Source organism: Marmota marmota, unplaced genomic scaffold (assembly GCF_001458135.2).
Source record: "Marmota marmota marmota unplaced genomic scaffold, marMar, whole genome shotgun sequence".
NCBI lineage: Eukaryota > Metazoa > Chordata > Mammalia > Rodentia > Sciuridae > Marmota > Marmota marmota.
In genome coordinates, this window is record NW_025999926.1 from 3,941,267 (window position 1) to 3,963,488 (window position 22,222).

At 44.7% G+C, this 22,222-nt stretch overlaps 1 protein-coding gene across 1 annotated transcript in view; it reads left to right on the top strand.

The window, feature by feature from the left end:
- The first annotated feature begins 2,187 nt into the window (after positions 1 to 2,187).
- LOC125615885 (spermatogenesis-associated protein 31A6-like) overlaps positions 2,188 to 22,222 on the top strand; it is a 145,563-nt gene continuing 125,528 nt past the window's right edge. Inside the window, exons 1-4 of the mRNA XM_048800348.1 lie at positions 2,188 to 2,440; positions 3,014 to 3,071; positions 3,574 to 3,634; positions 3,879 to 7,314. Coding sequence (XP_048656305.1) covers positions 2,246 to 2,440; positions 3,014 to 3,071; positions 3,574 to 3,634; positions 3,879 to 7,314 — 3,750 coding nt within the window. The 5' untranslated portion in view covers positions 2,188 to 2,245. The remainder of the gene's footprint in view (positions 2,441 to 3,013; positions 3,072 to 3,573; positions 3,635 to 3,878; positions 7,315 to 22,222) is intronic.

A 22,222-nucleotide genomic window follows, 5' to 3' on the forward strand; every position in this document is an offset into this window, starting at 1 on the left:
ATATATATATATATATATATATATATATATATATATATACACATACACATACATATATATATATATATATATATAGTTGTAGTTGGACGTAGTACCTTTATTTTTATTTATTATTTATTTTTATGTGGTGCTGAGGATTGAACCCAGGGCCTTGCATGTGCTAGGCATGTGCTCTACCGCTGAGCCACAACCCCAGCCCCAATTTGGTTTTATGCCATAATATAATTTGAGCTTGGGTAGTATATACCTCTAGATTTGTTCTTTTTCCTCAAGATTCCTTTTGCTATTTGGGGTATTTTGTACTTCCTAGCTATTAATTCAATACCTTAGCCATTGTGAATAGTGATACAATAGATATGGGCATGCAGGTATTTGGTACGCTGGTTTCATTTCCAATGAATATAAACCCAAAAGGGGGGTAGATGAATCATATAGATTTATTCTTAATTTTTTTATTCTAATCTTGCCGCAGTCTGGCTGGGCACAAAATCACGAGCCACTCAAGCAGGAACAAACTTTATTTTTGAAACTGCCGCCAATGTCCCCTACGCTCCCAGGAAGATTGCCGACGGATGCACGCTGCGTTCTCCGGATCCCCGCAGGAAGTTCCTCCTCCGGAATTCCCTCCTACCGCACTTCCCCAACCAATGGGAACTCTCCAGGAGTCCCGTAGCAGGCCGAGGTGGACAGCAGGAGTCCAATATCCATATGAATGCAAATCTTAACATAATTATATCATCTCAATGGCTTGCTGGCATCACCTTTCAACCAAAAATGCCATGCATCATATTACTTGGCTGTGGCTCTTAGCATCTCCCCCCTTCTGTTTAATTAAGCAACAAGCAATGTGGCTAGGGACCGTGCCTGTTAGGTTTGTCCAATTCAACATATGGTTCTTACCCGTCATGGGATGAACTGACCTCTAGGCGTCAGCCTCCTGTCTTAGGTTGATACCACTGCAATTGGATCAAACAAATTATGTATGACAGCAGAATGCATAATTCACATTACACATATAGAGCACACTTTTTCATATCTGATTGTTTAAAAAGTATATCCACACCATTCCTGTCTTCGTACATGTATTTAGGGTAATGATGTCCATTTCATTCCACAGTATTCTCTACCCCTTTGCCCCCTCCTTTCCCTCTCACCCCTTTTCCCTATCTAGAGTTTATCTAATCCACCCAGGCCCCCCTCAACTCCATTATGAATCAGCCTCCTTATACCAGAGAAAACATTCGGCATTTGATTTGGGGGGATTGACTTACTTCACTTAACATTATATTCTCCAGCTCCATCCATTTACCTGCAAATGCCATGATTTCATTCTCCAGAATATAAAAATCCAGAAATATAAAAGCTACACACTTACAAAAATGTCATTAAAAGTTGTAGCTACTTATAATTCTTCCATATTTAATGAATTTGGAATCGTTGTTTTAATTTTATGTCATTAGGTCTCTGATGGGAAATCATACAAACATTTTAAAAGTTCGCATTCAGGGCTAGGGTTGTGGCTCAGAGGTGGAGTGCTCGCCTAGCATGCACGGGGCGCTGGGTTCGATCCTCAGCACCACATAAAATGTAAAAAAAAATATATTGTGTCCACCTAAAACTTGAGAAAAAATATTTTTTAAAAAATTTAAAAAAATAAAAGTTCACATTCAAAGTTCACAAAATTAAATGAGTGTAAAATAAATTTAAGTTCTGTTCCTGCTCCAATATAGGACCAAAACCACTGGATAGGAAAGCTGGAGTCAAGAACCAACTGGACCCTGAGAGTCAAAGTCCCTGGGAGAGAGCCAACAGGACAGGGTCAGTCTCAGACTTTTAATGTCTGTCAAATGGACAAGCCACCAGCCAAGATCTCCAGTGTGGGAAACAACTAGGGCAGCAGGTGGAAGGGAAGGGGGGGTAAGATCTTCAGTGTGGGAAAGAACTAGGGCAGCAGGTGGAAGGGAAAGAGGGGTTGGGAAGAGGCATTTGTACAGTCAACTATGTCACTATAAAGGCAAGATAGAACTGTTAAGAGGAGCACTGTCGAGAAATGACAACAAAGCTGAAAAGCTGATGAATTGATTGNGGGGCAGGGCCGGGTGGGGCGGGGCCAGCCTAGCCTCTCCTGCCACCTCCCCCACCCCAGCCCTTTGTGATGAGCAGGCTGGGCTCTATGACGTGGGCATGGGCGTTGCTCCGGCCACCAAAGGGAGTTCTCTGGCCTGAGGTCAACTAATGGAGGCTGATGAAGGACACGATGGAGAACACGCTCTTGCTTCTGAAAAGGGTTAGCACCACATGGCTGAGCCCCGGCCATTCCACCTGGGTGGTGGACATGCTCTTGGCCTTTGTGTGTGGCCTGGGGCTCTTCCTCCTCCTGCTGCCCTGCCTGCAGGGTGAGCCCGAGGCACCACCAGCCGGTAGGAAGAACAGCAGAAAGGTGAGCCCCGTTGCCCCTTCTCCTGGGTTCCGATTTCCACGTTTCCCAATCTAATGGCGCCGGTGTCCACTGGGAAACCTCGGGAGACACAGCCTCATCTGGGGCAGGCGGAGCCGGCAGGCCGAGAGTGGGCACCACAGCACCACCTGAGGCTCCAGGCCCATGGGTGGAGAGCTGGGGGCCAGGTGAGCTCGAACACTGGGACTCAGAGGCCGAGGTGCTGGAGACCTCTGAGCTGTGGTCCATCCAGCCAGGGCCTCCCATCACCAGGAGTCACCTCTGGCGTCAGGTAACAGAGCCCTGCCTGGCAGGTAGATGAGCTGCTTCCTGAGCACAGAACCCAGGACTGATGGGGTTGACACAGAAAATCCCTCTCTGTTTTTGAAAGGAGAATAACAATATCATATCTACTTTAAAAATGGGTAAAAGGAAAGAAAAAAAACAGATTCCACTGATTCACTGTAGAGTACCATAAAATTCATGGTCACTGTCTGCAGCTTGTCTAGAGGGAGGAGAGGGAAGATTGGGCCTCAGCCCTGTTTTCTGGGGTTTTGTTTTTACCTTGTCTCTCAGGGTGGCCTGCAGAGGAGGGGCAGGAGCAGGAGCAAGAAGAAGAATGCGGCTCTAGCAGGTGAGCGCCTCCTCTCAATCCTGATGGAGCGGGGACAGTTCCACTGCTTCGAAGAGACCAGTTGCAGAGCCCTGAGAAGGAGGCTGCTGGGAAGGAACCCAGAATCGGAAAGGGCTCAGGTTCCATGCTCCAAAGGAAGCTGTGCTGCAGCAGGGGTGGGTGCGGCCCAGCAGCAGGCAGGTGGATGGCAGCAGAGCAGTAGGGCTGGATTGGAAGTGGGACCTTCAAGTCCAAGTGAAGACAGGCTGTTACTTGCCTACAGTTGATTCTTTTTTTGAGATGACCCCATCCTTTCTCCCACATGATGTATGTACACGCGCTTTGTAAATGACAAAGACTTGCCCAGGCGAGTACCTTGCAGCCAAGGGTCATATGACCTTGGACACTGATGCTTGCTGCTCTAGAGTCTAATCTCCTGTGATCCCTTCTGAAGGAACATTCTGTTCAGCATCCTTTAAAATCCCCATGGCCTTCACACTATACCCTGTCTCCTCATTTCCAGCGTGTGGAGACTGCCTGGATTACGTGAAGGAGACCTGGAACCTGATTTCTCTTGTGCAAAGGTACAAAACTTTCCCTTTCTCTCCAATATCCTTCCTCCCAAGGCCTATCATGGGACGCCAGGGCCTCAGAGCTGACCCAGGGGTGGGGGGGGTGGAGAACATGGAGATGGGGGCACTGAAACCCTGGGGCCAGGAGTGGCAGAACTGTGAAGTCAGGGGATGGGTACGGAGGGACCAGGCCTGCTGATGCCCACCCTCCTGCTGGCCCCTCCTCTGGCTGCAGCCATGTCCTCTATTTCTGCAGCGTCCTGGGGACGGTCCCTGCCAACGACAGCTCCTACCAGCCCTTAGACCAAGACCCCCCTGACAAGGAGTACAAAAGAACAGCTGGCGGGCCTCCCCGGCCACACTGGGAGCACGTGGACAGCACTGCGCTGGCTCCTCTGACCAAGCACCTCCTGCCTCTGGCCTCCTCTCCGTCCTCAGGTCCAGCAGCCTCCTCAGTTCTGGCCTGCTTACCCCCTTCCCTCACTGCCTCTCAGTCACCAGGGCCCTTGCTTCCCCTAGGATCCCTGTCACCCCAGCCACTGGCATTTCCCCTTCCCCCACCATGTCCACCTGGGGCCTGCACAGTACCTCCAGCACCCTGCTCTACCCCACCACTGCCAGGCCCTGCTCTGACTCTTTCTCAGAGTGACTCAATGGCCCTTCCACTGGATGCCATCACACGGAGCTCGTCCCCACCCAAGCACATGCTGGCTTCTCCCATCCCAGACATCTCCAGCCTTAGCCACACAAGTTCTGCCATCCCAGCCCTTCCTTGGTGGCAGCTGGCTGCCAGAGCCTTGTGCCTCACCACCTCATCAGACAGCGAGTCCCAGAAGGGGCCTCTCTCCCACCAGCCACCAAGGGCCATCTCCTTGGGAGTCTCCACCAGCAGGCAGATGGAGGCTGGTAACCCCTCTCTGCACAGCTCTGATGACCAGAACATCCTGGGGATAAAGGTCACAAGGAAAGTTGAGGTCAAGATTTGGAAGGAAAAAGAAAAAGATGGAACATTTCTAGAACAAATGAGCCCAGGATACAATCTCAGTTCTTTGAGGAATATGCTGAATTCCCTGGGTGTTGAGCAGGACCTCACAGTCCCACAACCCTTCTGGGAAATAAAGGACAAAGTGAAACAGCTGCTGAGGCCTCAGCAGCTCTCCTATTCCAAGGTCCTGGGGGACCATTTTCAGCAGAAGTACAACCAGCTCTTCTGGGGTCTCCCCTCTCTGCACAGTGAATCCCTGGTGGCTGCTGCCTGGATCTCCCAGGGCGCTTCTGCTCTGCAGCCCACCTGCTTCTTGTTCAACAGAACCTCCAGTGTGTGCTCAGTTCAAGTGCAGGATAAAATGTCCCCCCTGCTTTCCCAGCCCCAGTCCCCACCCTTGATTCTATCCATGTCCCAATTCCAGCCTCAAACTCTGGGTCAGTTCCAGACCCAGGTCCACCTCCCATCCTCTTTCCAAGCCCTGCTACCCTCTTCTCCACCTCACATTATGGACTGTGCAGCATCTGGCCCTACATCCCAGAATAAGCCACAGTCTCTCCTCCCAACTGAATTTCAACACACACAAATGCCCTGGATTGGGAAACAACTGGGATGTGGGTGGGCTTTGCCCTCAGTGGTCCAAAGACCTCAGGAAGTCTACAACATCCTCCCGCCCCACCTCTCCCAAGACAACTGCCCGGACTCCATCCTTCCCGAGAATCTCCCAGTCAGTTCTGAGCTTCGGGAGCAACTGGAGCAACACATTCAAAGGTGGCTCATGCAACCCAGGTGGGACCAGATGCAAAAGTCTCTAGAACTAATGCAACTTCGGGAAGAACTAGCAGGGACATCTCAAGAAGTACCAGGGACATGTCGGGCCAAGGACAAGCCCTGCCCCCCCCAGGCCTCCCTGTCTATAGGTGACAGCAGCAGGGATACACAGAAGGTGAGGTTCCAGCTAGAGAAGGACACAGGCAAGCATCTGGGGCATATTCTAGGGAAGGTCCTGAAAGATCCATCCAAGGACTTGGAGGTCCTCCCAGGGAAGGTTCAGCAGGCACACACTCTGGATTCAGTAAGTAACCTGACGAAGCTGTTGAAGAGACGCTCAGAAAATGACTTCTCAAGACCCGTGGACCAGAACCAACTAGGAAGCACGCTGAAAGGCCACTTGTGCCTGAAGTCGGGGCAGATCCAAGAGGGCCTGATCCCCTGGAATGTGTACCAGTCCTGGCTCTCTATCAAGAGCACTTCGTCCACGTCTGCCACCCACCTGGAAAGCGGGTCCCTGGCACTCTCCGAGAGCTGGGACACCTGCACGAGCACCTGCGCGAAGCTGCCCTTTCTCGATGCGACCACTCAGCAGATCCTGGAAGACCATATTATAAAGCTGTGGGTGAAGCACAGGTGGGGCCTACCCCTCAAGGTCCTCAAGCCCCTAAATCTCTTGAAGATGACATCGGCTCCACCATGCATGACCCTTCCAGAATTTGACGGCCCCTCCTCCTCCTCCCAGGTATCTGGGGCCAGCTCAAAACCTGAGGTTGCCAAGATCTTGGGGAAACCACCTCAGGCATGTCCGAGAGGGCAGGCGCTAACTGATGAGTCTGTTCCCACACTGGGCCAGGCATATCCGAGAGGGAAGGTGCTAACAGACGAGTCTGTTCCCGCACTGTGCCAGGCATATCCGAGAGGGAAGGTGCAAATTAAGGAGCCTGTTACCACACTGGGCCAAGCATATCCAAGAGGGAAGGCACTAACTAACGAGTCTGTCCCCGCACTGGGCCAGGCATATCCGAGAGAGAAGGTGCTAACTGACGAGTCTGTCCCCACACTGGGCCAGGCATATCCGAGAGGGAAGGTGCTAACTGATGAGTCTGTCCCCACACTAGATCAGACATATCCCGCACTGGGTCAGGCATATCCGAGAGGGCAGGCACTAACTGAAGAGTGCCTTCCCGCACTGGGTCAGATGTGTCCGAGAGGAAAGGCGCTAACTAAGGAGTCTGTCCCCACACTGGGTCCGGTGTGTCCGAGAGGGCAGGCGCTAACTGATGAGTCTGTCCCCACACTGACGAGTCTTCTCATCTCCTCACTTGCGGGTAAGGAAATCGAGCGGGCCCTGACAGGGGTCCCACCCACTCATGACCACAGGCTTCCAGAGGCCCCTCCAGCTCTACAGGAGAGCAGGCCGCCTTCTAAGACCCTCACACATAACCTCCTGGACAGAACCCTGCAGAGCAGGACTGTCCAGGGGATGGGGAAAAGCAGCCTCAAAGCCCCTGTACTGCCCAGAACGTCCCCTGCCCAGTATTTAGGGGAGCCCTGCCTTCAGGCAGAGGATGCTGGCGAGTTTCAGCAGACAGCGGAGATGAGTTTAGTGAGCCAGCCCCCAGTCTGCGCCCCTGAGGTACGCCTTCCAGACTGTTCGACCAACACGGTCCCAGCGTCAGACAGTTTGGCTTCTCCAGAATGTTGGCCTCCTCTCCAGAGCAAGCCTTTTAGGAAGTTGCCAGCACCAACACTAGTTAATGTCTTGGCAGCCAGAAGGAGCAGCCTGGTGCCACCGAAGCCCAGGATTCTCAGACACCAGCAGAAGCCCCACAGCAAGCTGTATGCTCCTGCTTACAAGGGCGAGGACAGGAGGTGGCCCAGCTCAGGGAAGCAGAAAGAAATGGAAGAACTGGGGACCTCCAAGCTCACCCAGGTCAGGGGAACAGAAGAAACGAAACAGGATCCTTCTTCGGATGGCTTCTTCCTAAGAACCTGGAGGCGCTTTCTTCAGTGGCTTTTCCCCGAGAAAAAGAAAATCCAAGAGCAGGAAGAATCCCTGAAAAGATGCAGGCCTCCCTTAGCCTCTGCCCAGAGTCCACAATCTATCAAAGCCACAGCAAGTGACGACAGCAACATCACAGAAGCCCAGGAGCTCATGACAACCGTAGGAGAGATGCTTGAGAAGAAAATGGCTCTCCACCATAAATGCTGTGCCTCCAAGTTAAAGCAGCTCAGAGAGGAGCACAGCCCAGCCTCTCGGTTTCCCTGCTACCACAGGCCTCCCATCTGCCCACAGCAAAGGGGGATGTCTGCTTATGCAGTTTCCCCCAAGGGCCGTAGCTACCCCATCAGGCAAAGGCCAGACAGAAGCCAACAGTCACTGAAGCATGTCCAATTCAATAGCCAGCAGTGGGCCCTGAGGCATCCCCACCCCTGGCTTTCCAAAAAGGCTGGGTCCCCAGTCAGTCCCTCCCAGCATGGGCCAGCAATGCCAGGGCCCTCAGGCCACCCTCACCCCTGCCCTAGGCACCGTCCTCGTCAGGGAGGTGTCTTGTCTGCTCAACCAGCAAATTGTTCTCCAGTCTCTTCTGGTAGGAAAACACGGCCCTGAGAAAGAAATTTAGTCCATGCAGAGAAATATTATTTTTTCATGTTAGTACATCCAAGATATGTTACCTAATATACATGATTTTTTTTCTCATAAAGAGTAAAGATTCCGTCTGTTTGGGGCTTGGAGGATTTGGCTTCTAGAAGGAATGGGCCTCGGCAGGAAGTTGACAGTGGTGTTGCAAGCCCACCCTGTCCCCAAATCCTCCAGGGAACTTACGTTTCCATAACACCATCAAACCCAGACCAGGAGGACTGATGAAGATCCCACCTCGGGGTCTGGCCCTGCTTCTTCTCTACCTTAAACTTCAGGCAGCTGCAGGGACCAGGGGTACAGAGGCCTCTTAGGGCCCACCCCCAGAGTCCTCCAACAGATTTCCCCTGCCCACAGAGACCTCCTCCTTCTCGCAATCCTAGAAAAGAAGTAACATTGGGAGCCAAGAGGCCCACCCTGGCCCCACCCCAGGGGCCCACCTGCTTTAGAACCCTGCCCCCAGACCTGGAGGAGCCACCTTCTCTGCCACGCGACCAGCGCTGGCTTCATGAAAGAAGGTTCAATTCATGAGTAAATGCTAGAGAGTTTTAAATTAAATAGACAAGACTCTTATTACCTTTAATACCAGCTCTAGGATGGCTTCCCCTAGCTCCCGCCTCCAGCCATCTAATGTGGTGGTGGTGTTTACAGAAGAGACTAGTGAGAACACGCCAGGGAGTGGACTTTTATTGGAGAACAAAAAATTCAAGGGAAAATCCCATCCAATGAAGGTTGGGGGGCGGGCAGCATCCCAAGGTCAAGGGCGATGATTGGGTCTTCGGGGCAGTGGCCAGGCACGCCTCTGCACGGACGAGCCCTCGGACCTGGAAAAGGGTGAGGAATAGCTCTGACACAGCTGTGTCTAAGCGCCTCTCACCCAGCTAGGGAGGTAACTCAAATCACATGCGAGGATGGCCTCCCACAACCTTCAGCTGTGACACAGGGGAAGCCAAGCAAACCAGGGAGGATTCATTTCTTAACGACATGTTTGACAAGCTTGCAAATATTCACTCACTTGTTGAACCCTAGAAAGGACAGGTGAAAAACCAGAGCCAGAGAAGTGAGAAGTGACCAGCAGTCTGGTGACTTTTGCATGCATAGGTGTCCCCAGGTCTGCTCCCAGGAGAAAGTGGGCACTTAGAAGGGATGACAGGTTGGCCTGGAGTCATGAAGCAAGTATTGCCTGGCTCCCAGCCCCTAATGCCCCAGAGACCAGCAGGGAACGAGCAATCAGACAAGATTTGTGCATACAAGGGGCTGGAATTGACCTGTCCCAATGCCCAGGGCTGTGGCCTCTTCCCTGCACTCACTCTGCTTCTAGCACCTGTCCACATGGAGAAGCAGAAGCCCCAAGGAGAAGGGAGAGGAGCAGCCACTTCCCTAGGTAACACCTTCTGTGTGTGCCGTGCAGGGCGCAGCTCCGGGGTCTCAAGGGGTGGTGGAGGATCCTGCACAAGGGGCCACTGCCAAAGAGCCCTGCCTTCCCCACACGTGGGACTGGACTGACACCTGGGTGGAGGGGGAGAAGGCACAGATCCCTGGGATTGGCTGCTGGTGCCACAGGTTTCTCTGGGCCCAGGTGACCAAGTCAGCCTCCAGAGGGAGCCCAGCAGGGGAGTGGAGCCAAGACTGATTAGGGGGCCTTGCCCTGGAGCAGAGCAGCCCCTGATCCCTTGGGAGCTGAGGACAGGGTGGCACAGAGCTGGGACCCTGCCCTGAGGGCCATGCTGGCTGCTGCTGGGCTCCCTCAGGACAGCAAGAAGCACGTTCTGGAATGTGGAGAACCCGGACAAACCCCATTGCTGCTTGCTGCCAGGGGAGGTGCCACGGACTGGCTGAGCCAAGGACCAGCCAGCAGACAGGAAGGAGCAAGGGCCCCTGTCCTGCTGCTCAGTCCTCCCCAGGCGGTGAGGCCTACAGGGAGAAGAGCAGAGACCTCCTCAGGACCTCCTGAGCAATCTCACCAGGGACAGTGCACAGAGACCTCTCACTCCACCAGTGCTGTGTGCCCCCAGAGACCTCCTGTGCAGATCTCCCAAAGAGCCCTCCAGAGACCCCCGGGGACTACAGGATGGGCCTCTCACCCCACACAGAACCACAGAGACTCCCCAGATTCCAGGCCTCCTGCTGTCCTCACAGAGAGACATCCCCAGAGACCTCACACTTACACCTCCACAGAGACCCTGCATAGAGACCCCACAGGGCCCTCAGCAGGGACACACAGAGACTTCCCATAGAAACCTCCCCTCCCTACACAGACTTCTCATAGACCCCTCTAGTTGTTCTTCAGTCCTTGCATAGAACCCTCACATGCAGAAAAACCTCAAACATTTCCCACAGAGGTGGCAGAGGGCCTCCCACTGGGTCCTCCCAAAATACACACTCATCGACTTTCCCACGGAGACCTGGCACTGCTGCAGAGACCAAGCACAAGAACTTGGTCAGAGACCCCACAGTGACAACACACAGAGCTCCCTGCCCCCAAGAGACCTCGCACAGAGACCACAGTGCCCCATGGAATCCCTGCACAGAGACCTCCCACAGGCCCGCACACAGACACCCACTGGAGAATCTCAAGGCCTTCCCACAGAGACCTCCACTGCTGCCCAGAGTCCTACATAGGGACCCCTGCTGCCTCAGAGACCTCACACATAAACCTTCCCAGAGAGTTATGGAGACCTCACAGGAAGTCAGAGACCTGTGGAGACTTCCCAGAGCCCTCCCTGGTGCTCACCAGAAATCTGGCTCAGAGACCTCGTGTGTCCTCGGCAGGAGCCTGAGCAGCCACCCCCACCAAGTCCTCCTTAGAGGAGATGAAACCACTTAGCAAACTGGCAGCTGTGTCCCCAAGAACACCAGCCACACAGCCACTGCCAGCACTGTGCCAAACAAGTCTCTGCCTGGGGAAAGGCACACAGTGGGTTTTCTGTTCATTGTAATGTCATTGCCTTTGAAGAAAAGAATCATAGATTCTGCAGTTAGTCCTACAAAATTCATTCTTTCACAGGTTTTCATTAGTTTGAATTCAACTCCACATTTTAGAGAATCACTAATTACAAGCAAGAGTGAAATACTGTCCCCCTCCAATGAAAGAAGATGTCTTATTGATCCAGTTTGTTATCATCCAGCCAAATTGTATCAGTGTTGCATTTTGGTTTTTGTTTCAGGGGATAAGCTCTGGACTTGAGATGGTTTACTTCTTCACTTTGCAAACACAGGGAAGACCTGCAGGGAATGGACTCTAGATACAAAAGAAAGGGCAAACAGGAAACTGCACACTGGCCCCCAGGATGCTGTGCAGCCAGCACATTTCTTTGCACATAGCAGCTTGCAACTGGTTTGTGGGGTGGGCTTTATTTACCGCAAGCTCATAATCACTCAACGATATCTCGCAAATAGATCAAATCTGCACCAACATTCATATCCTATCACATGGCAAAATCATCCTTCTTAGTATTGATGTGATTTTATTCTTTAAAATGTAGTTATACTCCCCAGTGACATTACCACACATTTCTAGGATATGACAGAGTCCCAAAGTTGAGCCAATACAGGCTAAACAGATGAGCTATTTAGAAGGATTCACTTTTAAAATAATTGTATTAAATGCAGACTTTCTAAGATAGGCAACAAGGGGTTATTTTATGCACTTCAGGACTAAAAATGGCCCATCAAATCTTACAAAATTCATCACTTACATACACAAATGGCCTAATAAAGTTACTATGGAAGGGGTAAGTTAGCATCTGAACTGAAGAAAGTGTACATTTAATCAAATTTATGCCAGCACAGTCGACGTGCCTGTAATCCCACCTATCAAACAGTCACAAAGGTCTGCTTTGGAGGCTCAGTGAGAGGCTGTCCACGAAATTTCTTTTAAAATAATTAAAAGTGCTGGGGGTGTAGCTCAGTGATGGAGCAACCCTGGGTTCCATACCCTATACTGCAAACAAACCAACCCCTAATTCCTATAATAATAAAGTCCTCACTTATTGTATACCGGGCTCCTCCTGAAGGGTGCACTTTGGTGACACTACATATTTCTCAGTGCTCATGAGGGCACTGTTTTCTTGCCTCGAGAAATATTTCTCATGACAACTGTTAAAGATGTACCCTCGGGACCACAGTGTCCAGTCCTTTCTGAGAGAGGTACACAGGGCCAATACCTGTGCTCTGCTAACCTGTTTCTGTTTCAGCAAGAAATCCCCTTTTTATGTTTTCTGCATTTTAAGTTTCCTAAGAAATTTTTCGCTTTGTTCCCTTATGGTGTTATTTGATCATAAAAGATGAAATATTACCCTGGATGTCCTAAAATGTGCCAAAAGGTCACCTGTGCAAATAAGGTGAGTGGGGAGAACCAAATGAAATCAACTAGGGGAAATTCCATACATGAAGCTATCCTTTCCAAGTTGACTATTTTAACAGTGTTGAGATCAGTGATTTTGATCAGTCTTAGGAATTTAAGTTGCTCAGGGTGGCTGGGGAAGTCTGGGAACAGGGAAAACGTCCATAATAAATGGCATGTTGAATATGTTGCTCTTAACTGGTAATTCACTGTTTAATAATCTGTGAAAATTGCAAGGAACAACGCACATTAACGCAAATGCCATCACTCACTGTACAGTCATCTGTCACACTTGGCCTCAGGTGGTTTGTGCCTAATTTTTACAGAATAAACTTGAATCGTTAACCCCCAAAGAAATAATCAAGGGAGTTCAATCCATTAAAAAGATTGTCTAGCTGGGCACCATGGCACATGCCTGTAATACTAGTGACTTGGGAGGCTGAGGCAGGAGGATCAAGAGTTCAAAGCCAGCCTCAGCAAAAGTGAGGTGCTAAGGAACTCAGTGAGACCCTATCTCTAAATAAAATACAAAATAAGGCTGGGGATATGGCTTAGTGGTTGAGTGCCCCTGAGTTTAATCCTCAGTAACCCCCCCCCACAAAAAAAAGCCTAGTGTCAATGTGTTCACACTACCACCATATATACATTATTTTTTATTAGGGCATTATCGTAAGTGGTTGGGCTCATTTTTACAAAATCCTACATGCATGGAATCTAATCCCCATTCCTCCCCATTTCCTCCCCTCCTTGCTCCCCCTATTCTCCTGCCTCTATGATCTTCCTTTTATTATAACCTTTTTTAAAATTACTTATTTTTTTAGTTATACATGACAGTAGAATGTCTTTTGACATGTTATACATACATGGAGTATAACTTCCCATTCTTGAAGTTGCACATGACATGAAGTTACACTGATCATGTATTCATATATGAACACATTTCATTGTACTGTCTTTCCCATTCCCAACCGCCCTCCCTTCCCTTCATTCCCCTTTGTCCAATCTTCCCTCCCTCTCCTCACTGTGAGTCAGCATCCACACATCAGAAATAACATTCTGCCTTGCTTTGGGGGCTTGGTCTTAGCATGACAGTCTCCAGTTCCATATGAGCTTCCTTATGCTTGTTTATTTTTGATTGGCATTTTCTTTTTTTAATATTTATGTTTTAGGTGTAGATGGACCCAACACAATGCCTTTATTTTTATGTGGTGCTGAGGATGGAACCCGGGTCCCGCCTGCACTAGGCAAGCGCTCTACCGCTGCGCCACAGTCCCAGCCCTTGATTGGTATTTTCTACATATACATAAAGGTAAAATTCCCTGTGGTACAGTTGTGTATGCATATAACGTGATTCTGTTAAATTCTTTCTATAGTTCTGCCCTTTTCTGTCCCTCCTCTGTGGCTCTCATTCTTTCTCCTCCTCCACTGATCTTACCTCTATATTTATGATATCAGATGCCTCCACCACCACCTTCTTTCCCTTGTTTTCCTCTAGCTTCCACATTTGAGAGCGAACATTTGACCTTTGATTTTCTGATTCTGGCTGATTTCACTTAGTATGATGCTATTTCTATCCATTTACCAGCAAATGCCATAATTTCATTCTTCTTTATGACTGAGTCAAACTCCATGCATATTCATACTTTTTTCATCCATTCACTTACTGATGGGCATCTGGGCTGATTCTATAATTTAGCTTTTGTGAACTGTGTATAAACATTGAAGTGTCTGAATCACTATAGTAGGCTGATTTTACTTCTTTTGGATAAATACCAAGGAGTGAGATAGCTGGATCATATGGTGGTTCCCTTCCTAATCTTTGGGGAATCAATGTACTGCTTTCCAGAGTGATTGTAATAATTTACAGTCCAACCAACAATGTATTGGCTTACCTTTTACCCCACATCCTCTCCAGCATGCATTATGATTTGTGTTCTTGATAACTGCCACTCTGACTGGAGCGAGATGACATCTCAGTGTAGTTTTCATTTGTATTTGTCTGATTGCTAGAGATGTGGAACATGCTTTCATGCATTTGTTGGTCATTTGTATTTCTTTTGAGAAATGTCTTTTTAGTTATTTTGTCCATTTATCGATTGGATTGTTTGGGAGTTTTTTGGTGTTAAGTTTTTTGAGTTCTTTATATATCTTGGATATTAATCCCCTGTCAGAGGAGTGGCTGGCAAAGATCTGTCCCCATTCCATAGGCTCTCTCTTCACACTCTTGAAATTTACTTTGTTATGGAGAAGCTTTTTAATTTGATGCCACTCCACATATTGATTCTTGATTCTATTTCTTGAGCTTTTGGGGTCCTAGTAAGGAAGTCAGTGTCTATGAGATGAAGTATTGACCCTACGTTTTCTTCTCTCAGTCACAAGTCTTCTAGTCTAATTCCTAAGTCTTCGATGCATTTGTACAGGGTGAGAGAGAGGATCTAACTTCCTTCTTCTAAATATGAATATTCCGTTTTCCTAGTACCATTTGTTTAAAAGGCTGTCTTTCCAACAACATATATGTTTGGCACCTTTGTCAAGAATCAGATGGCTGTGAGTTTGTCTCCGTGTCTTCCATTCTATTCCATTAGTCTTCATGTCTATCTTGATGTTAATGTCATACTGTTTTTGTTACGATAGTTCTGTAGGATAATTTGAGAACAGGTGTTGTGATGCTTCTAGTTTCACTCTTTTTGCTCAGGATTCTGTTGTCTCTTCTGGATCTTTTACTCTTCCAAAAAGAATTTTAGGACTGTTTTTCTGTTTCTGTGAATGATGTCATTGGTATCTTTATGTGGATTGCATTGATTCTGTATATTGCTTTGGTAGTATAGCAATTTTTACAATATTGATCCTATCTACCTAAGAACATTGGCAGGGGGAGTCTTTCCATTTTCTAAGGTGTCTTCTTCAATTTCTTCTGTGTTCCATGATTTTCATTGTAGAGTTCTCTCATCTCCTTGGTTAGATTAATTCCCATTGAGGTTTTATGAAAGGGATGGTTTTCCTGATTTCTTTCTCAGGAGAACTGCTATCGGAGTATGAAAAGTTATTGATTTATCAGTGTTGGTCTTGTATCCTGCTACTTTGCTAAATTCATTTACCAGCTCTAGAAGTCTTCTGGTGGTATTTTTGGATCTTCTAAATATAGAATTTATTATCAGCAAACAGATATTTTGACTTCTTCTTTTCTTATTTGTACATGTTTAATTTCCTTCTCTTGCCTGATTGCTCTGGTTAGAATTTCAAGTACTATGTTGAATAGAAGTGATGACAGTGGACAACCTTGACTTTCAATTTATCTCCTTTTAATATATTTTGAATATGGGGTTATCACATGTAGCATTTATAATGTTGGGGTAAGTTCCTTCTATCCCTAGTTTCTCTAGAGTTTTAACATGAATAGCTACTGGGTTTTATCAAAGGACTTTCTTTTCTGCATCTATTGAGACAATTGTATGATTCTTGTTCTTAATTCTATTTATATGGTGAATTACATTTGTTGATTTTCATTTGTTGAACAAACGTTGCATCCCTAGGATGAAGCCCACTTGATCATGGTGTATTATCTTCTTGATATATTTTATTAAGGATTTTTGCATCTATGTTTATCAGGGATATAAATCTGTAGTTTTCTTTCTTTGATGTGTTCTTGTCTGATTTTGCTATCAGGGTTATACTGACTTCATGGAATGTATTAGAGTGTTCCCTTCCTTTCAATTTCCTGGACTACTTTTGAGAAAGTCTGGTTTTAGTTCTTTTAAGGTCTAGTAGAACTCAGACGAGAATCCATCTGGCCCTGGCCTTTTTTTTCTTGAAAGGCTTTAAATTTCTATTTCAATTTCATTACTTGGTATTGGTCTGTTTAGGTTTTCTGTATCTTTCTGGTTCAGTTTGTGCAAATCATATTTGTCTAGAAATTTGACAAGTCTTCTAGATTTTCCAGTTTATTGGAGTATAAATTTTCAAAACAGTTTCTAAATGAATCTCTGAATTTCAGAAGTGTCTATGGTGATAATTCCTTTTTCTTCTCTAGTCCTTTTTTTGTGTGTGCAGCGGGGGGTGCAGTCTTTTCTTTCTTTGGTTAGTTTGGCTAACAGTTTATCAGTCTCTTTATCTTTTCAATAGTTCTTTGTTGCATTGATATTGTGGGGTTTTTTAATTCTTAATTTCATTGATTTTGGCTCTGATCTTTACTTATTTTGGAATTAGTTTATTCTTTCTTTTATAAAGCTTTGAAGTATGACATAACCTTATTAATTTGGGGACTATTTTTTAATATAAATTTTTTAGTTGTAGTTGGACACAATACCTTTATCTATTTATTTTTATGTGTGCTGAGGACCGAACCCAGGGCCTCACACATGCTAGGCAGGTGCTATACAGCTAAGCCACAACCCCAGCCCTGGGGTCTATTTTTTTATGAGAGCATTCATTGCTAAAAATTTTCTTCTTAGCACTGCTTTCCTACTATCCCAGAGATTTTGATATGCTGTTTCTCTGTTCTCATTTGTTTGTAAGAATTTTTTTCTTCTCTCATTCCTTTTATGATCCATTCTTCATTTTAAAAAACTGTATTGTTCAATCTCCACGTGTTTATGTGGTTTCTGTCATTTTTCTTACTGTTAATTTCTAGTCGCAGTCCATTATGATCTGGTCAGATGCACAAGATAATATCAATTTTTTGTATTTGCTAAGACTTACATTTTGTCCTAGTATATGGTCTATTTTGGAGAAAGTTCTATGAGCTACTAGAAAGGTAAATTCAGCTATTTGGGAGTGGACATTCTGTATATGTCTATTGGGTCCATTTGATCAGTATTATTTAAGTTGGTTATATCTTTATTGATTTTATGTTTGGATAATCTATCTAAGTGTGTGCTAAAACCACCTAGAATTATTGTATTTGGATCCATCTTGGATTTTATGTCAAGAAGCGTTTGGGTTTTTAATGTAATTAAGTAATTGATATTTGGGGCATACATATTTACTATCATTATATCCTCTTATTGTTCACTTTATCACAGTGTAGTGGGCTTCCTTGTCTCTTCTGATTAATTTTTGCTTGAAATATGTTTTGTCTTATGTGAGAATTGCTACTCCTGCTTGTTTTTGGATTCCATTTGCATAGAATTTTTCCCCAACCTTTTATCTTCAACTTATGGGTGTCTTGGCTTGAGATGAGTTGGATCTTGTTTTTTGATTAATTTTGCCAATATATGTCCTTTAATCAGGGAATGAGACCATTTACATTCAGTGTTATTATGAATGTGTTTGTGATTTCCTGCCATCTTGATTTGTTTGCTATATTTAATTATGTCTTTATTTTCATTTAGTTGGTTACTCTTCTATTGCTTTTCCTGTATTTAGGGGTTTGGGGGCTTGTTTTTAAGTTCCTCTGCGTACAGTATATTTTTAAGTACTCTTTGTAGTGCTGCTCAATGATCATGAATTCTTTTAGATTATACTTGTCATGGAAAACTTTTACTTCCCCCCTTGATTTTGACAGACAGCTTTGCTGAATATAGCAATCTTAGTGGCAACTGTTCTCTTTTAGAGCTTGGAATACTTCATTCCAGGCCCTCCTTGATTTCAGGGTCTGAGCTGAGAAGTCAAGGAGAGCCCTATTGGTTTGCTTTCTAAATGTAACCTGATGTCTTTTTCTCTTGAAGGTTTTAATATTCTTTACTTATTTTCTATGTTGGGCATTTTTATCATCATGTGTCTTGGGAAAATTTTTCTTCTGATCATGTCCATTTGGTGCTCTGTATGTTGATGTTTATCTCATTTTTGATGGGGGAAAGTTTTCTGTTCCTATATCATTGAAAATGTTCTTATGCTTTTAGCCTGTACCTCCCTGTTCTCTTCTCTCCTGTTGACCCGCAGGTTTGTTCTTCTGATGCTGTCCCAGATTTCTGTATACTCTGCTCATGGTATTTTCCTCCTTTTGCATACAAAGTGTCCAAGTTCGTAAACGTCTTTGAGACTTAATGTTCTGGTGTTAAAGCGTTCTGTTGGTGATGCTTTCAAGTGAGTTTTTTTTATTTCATTGTGTCTTTCATTTCCAGGAGTTCTGATTCTTTTTTCAGTATCTCTGTTTCCTTATTGAAATGGTCTTTCGTCTCCTATATATGCTCTCTCAATTCATTTCATAGACCTTCTTTTAATTCACTGAACATTTTAATAATTTTTTTTATAAACTTTCTCTGAAATTTCATCTACTCCCCTATCTGTGCGATCCTTTGTTGGGGGAATGAGAATTTCAGAGGGAAGCTTGACAGTTCCCTCAGGTTTTCAGGGATCTTAAACTTAGACATCAATTGAGGAGTCCCCTTTCTCTTTTTTATACATGTCCTTTTATATAAAGTTAATCTTGTTTTCCTGGATTCTGTTTTTTTTTTTTTTAATATTTATTTCTTAGTTATACACAATACTTTATTTTGTTTATTTATTTTTATGTGGTGCTGAGGATCAAACCCAGGGCTTCACACATGCTAGGCGAGCACTCTACCACTGAGCCACAACCCCAGCCCCCGGGATTCTGTTTTTAATGTATGAGTAGATTTCCATTTTCACAGACCAGAGGACCCCCCCTCTCATTGTCCCTCCTTGGAGCTGGCTGTTGGTCTGGGGAGTTTGGTCTCCATGATTCGATATGAAAAAGTAATGCTGAGGTTCAGGTGAGTCAATCTTATATGGGATGATATTTGTTGTTATTTGGCTGAGTTGTGGGAATTGCTATCACAGATCTTTACTCTGAGAACTTGAAGTGTTTCATTTTTCAGTTCCTCTTAGAGGAAGAGGGATCCAGGAATAGCACTAATGTTAGCAAAAAATGTACAGCCTTAATATAAATTTGACCTCTGACATCCATAGCACTAGTTGCCACCTATTGAGGATTGGCGAGGTCAACATTTAACAATATCAACAATAAAAACTCAACTAGATCAGTCATTAGACAGCAGAACTCTATGACATCATCTACTGTATCACAATAACACGAATGCAGTAGAATTATATAAACTATGTAATTATTATTTAGTGGATTGCAATTTGTAATGTAAAGAAAAATAGAGTAGGAAGGCAAGAGAAAATTTGAATTAATTTTTAAAAAGTGAGCATAAGAAAGGCATAAGTACCAATCAAAACGGATACCCCTTTTTAAAAAACATGTTAAAAGGGGTATCTGTTTTGATACAATATTTTAAAAATATTGTAGATGGACACAATACCTTTATTTATTTATTTATTTTTATGTGGTGCTGAGGATTGAAATCAGTGCCTCACACATGCCAGGCAAGCGCTCTACCACTGAGCTACAGCCCCAGGCCCCCTTTATCTTCTTCTTTTTTATTTTTCTGGTAGTTGCAGATGGACAGAATTTTTTTTTAAATGGGTGCTAGGGATTAAACCCAGTACCTCACACATGCTAGGCAAGTGCTCTGCCACTGAGATACAGCCTCACCCCTGCCCCTTTATCTTTTATATGACAAACAGATGTCAATGGTAAAGGAGGAAGAATAAAAAATTAATTAAAAATATTTTTTAAAGACTAAAAGAGAGTAAGAGGAAATGGGAAAATTTAGCTGTCAGTAGGAGAAGAAACTCGAGAAGGGGCAATAAGAGGGACAAAAGTCAAGATGTGAACACACAAGCAAATGTAGTGTCATAACATACCCCAAAAGATGCAGAGGAAAGTACTTAAAATAAATTTGAATATAATTATAATAATATGGACATATATTTTCTAACTTATCTGCACAGTGAGAACACAATCTTGCAGAATGGGAAAAGGCAGAAAAAAAATAAAATACAATGAAATTATATTTGAACAAGAGTTTTAAAAGAGCAATCAAATGACAATATATTTTAAGATGGCAGGTGGAAGGGGGGGGGGAGGGACCAGAGAAGTGAAACGGCTCTGGACTAACAGGATTGAGAGACTCCCAGGAACCGCCTTACAGGGACTGCTGTCGGCACATAGAGGGCAGAAGCTCGGCTCGGAGGGCACAGCTCCACCTACTGGAAGAGAAGAAAATAGACCTCTAAGACTTCATTTTTTTAAATTTCTATTTTATTAGTTTTTTTTCTTTTCTCCCCTTTTCCTTTCTTTCCCTTTTCAAGTTTTATTGTTCTTTCCATTCTCCTCTATTCTATCTATCTCCCTCTCCTTCTTTCTTTTTAAGAGCACTTTCCTTCCCCTACCCCCCAACTTTCATCCCAAGCATTACATCTTCCATTACGTGTAATTGTGTAAATGCAAATAGGTGAATGTTTCGAGGCTGTCTATAGGGCTCCTAAATACCTAGGTATTACCAAACACCCTGATCCAATCGCCTGTTAATATCCCCCTTCAGTAGAGCAATCTCCAAAGTAGCCAAGACATACTAACCCTCATACCATCATAGCACCTAACCTAAACATAAAGTCCTAAGACCAAACAACAAATCACTATATGCATACAGAATCCGGAAGCCTTTTATGAATTGAATGAATCAGCTTTAAAGTACAATAAAGCCCAACATTTCTAGGCATAGTCTCCCACCACAAAGGAGAGACCACAGAGATATACAAAACCAAAACAAATTTATAGGAGAAACCAGAAACACAGCAGTTAAACAGAGTTGGAAAGTAATATGAACAACATGAAAAAACAAGGGAAAAAAGGATTACAAACAATGCAGGACAACTTAAATCTACAGGAGAACCTAGAGGCATCAGAAAAATGGACAGAGAAAGAACTCAAGGCATACCTGACTCAGATGGAATGGAATCTTAGAGATGTCATTAGACAGCAAGTCCAAACAATGAAAGAATACTTTGAAAACGAATTGCATAAGCAAATTCAAATTGCAAAGAAGGAACTCTACCAGGAGATAGAGATTAAAAAAAAAAAATCAAATAGTTATCCTAGAAATGCAGGAAAACATAAACCAAATTAAAAACTCAAACGAGAATATTACAAATAGACTAGATCAAATAGAAGTTAGAACATCAGATAATGAAGACAAAGTTTATCAACTCGAAAAGAATATAGTCAACGCAGAAAGGATGTTAAAAAATCATGAGCAATCCATGCAAGAGATACGCGATGTCATAAAAAAACCAAACTTGAGAGTCATTCGGATAGACGAAGGTATAGAGGTTCAAACCAAAGGAATGAACAACCTGTTGAATGAAATAATCTTAGAAAACTTCCCAGATTTGAAAGATGGAATGTATTGCCAAATCCTGGAGGCCTACAGGACCCCAAACATATAAAACCGTAATAGACCAACTCCAAGACACATAATTATGAAGATATCCAACATACAGAACAAGGAGAGAATATTAAAAGCTATGAGAGAAAGGAGGCAGATTACATTCAGGGGTAAACCAATTAGGTTAACAGCTGATTTTTCATCACAGACGTTGAAAGTGAGAAGATCCTGGAACAACGTATTTCAAACACTGAAAAATAATGGATTCCAACCAAGAATACTGTATCCAGCAAAATTAAGCTTCAGATTTGACAATGAAATTAAAATATTTCACAATAAACAAAAGTTAAAAGAATTTGCAGCCAGAAAACCAGCACTGCAAGGCATTTTGAGCAAAACATTACAAGAAGAGGAGTTGAAAAACAGCACCCAAAACTAATAGTGGGAGGTAACTCAGTAAAGGGGGAAAAAATAACCAAAGAGGAAAAACTAGCCAAATTAAAATAAATAAATAAATAAATAAGCATAACTGGAAGTACAAACCATATATCAATAGTAATCCTAAACGTTAATGGCTTAAATTCACCAATCAAGAGACATAGGCTGGTAACCTGTATTAAAAAAAACAAATCCAACAATATGCTGCCTTCAGGAGACTCAT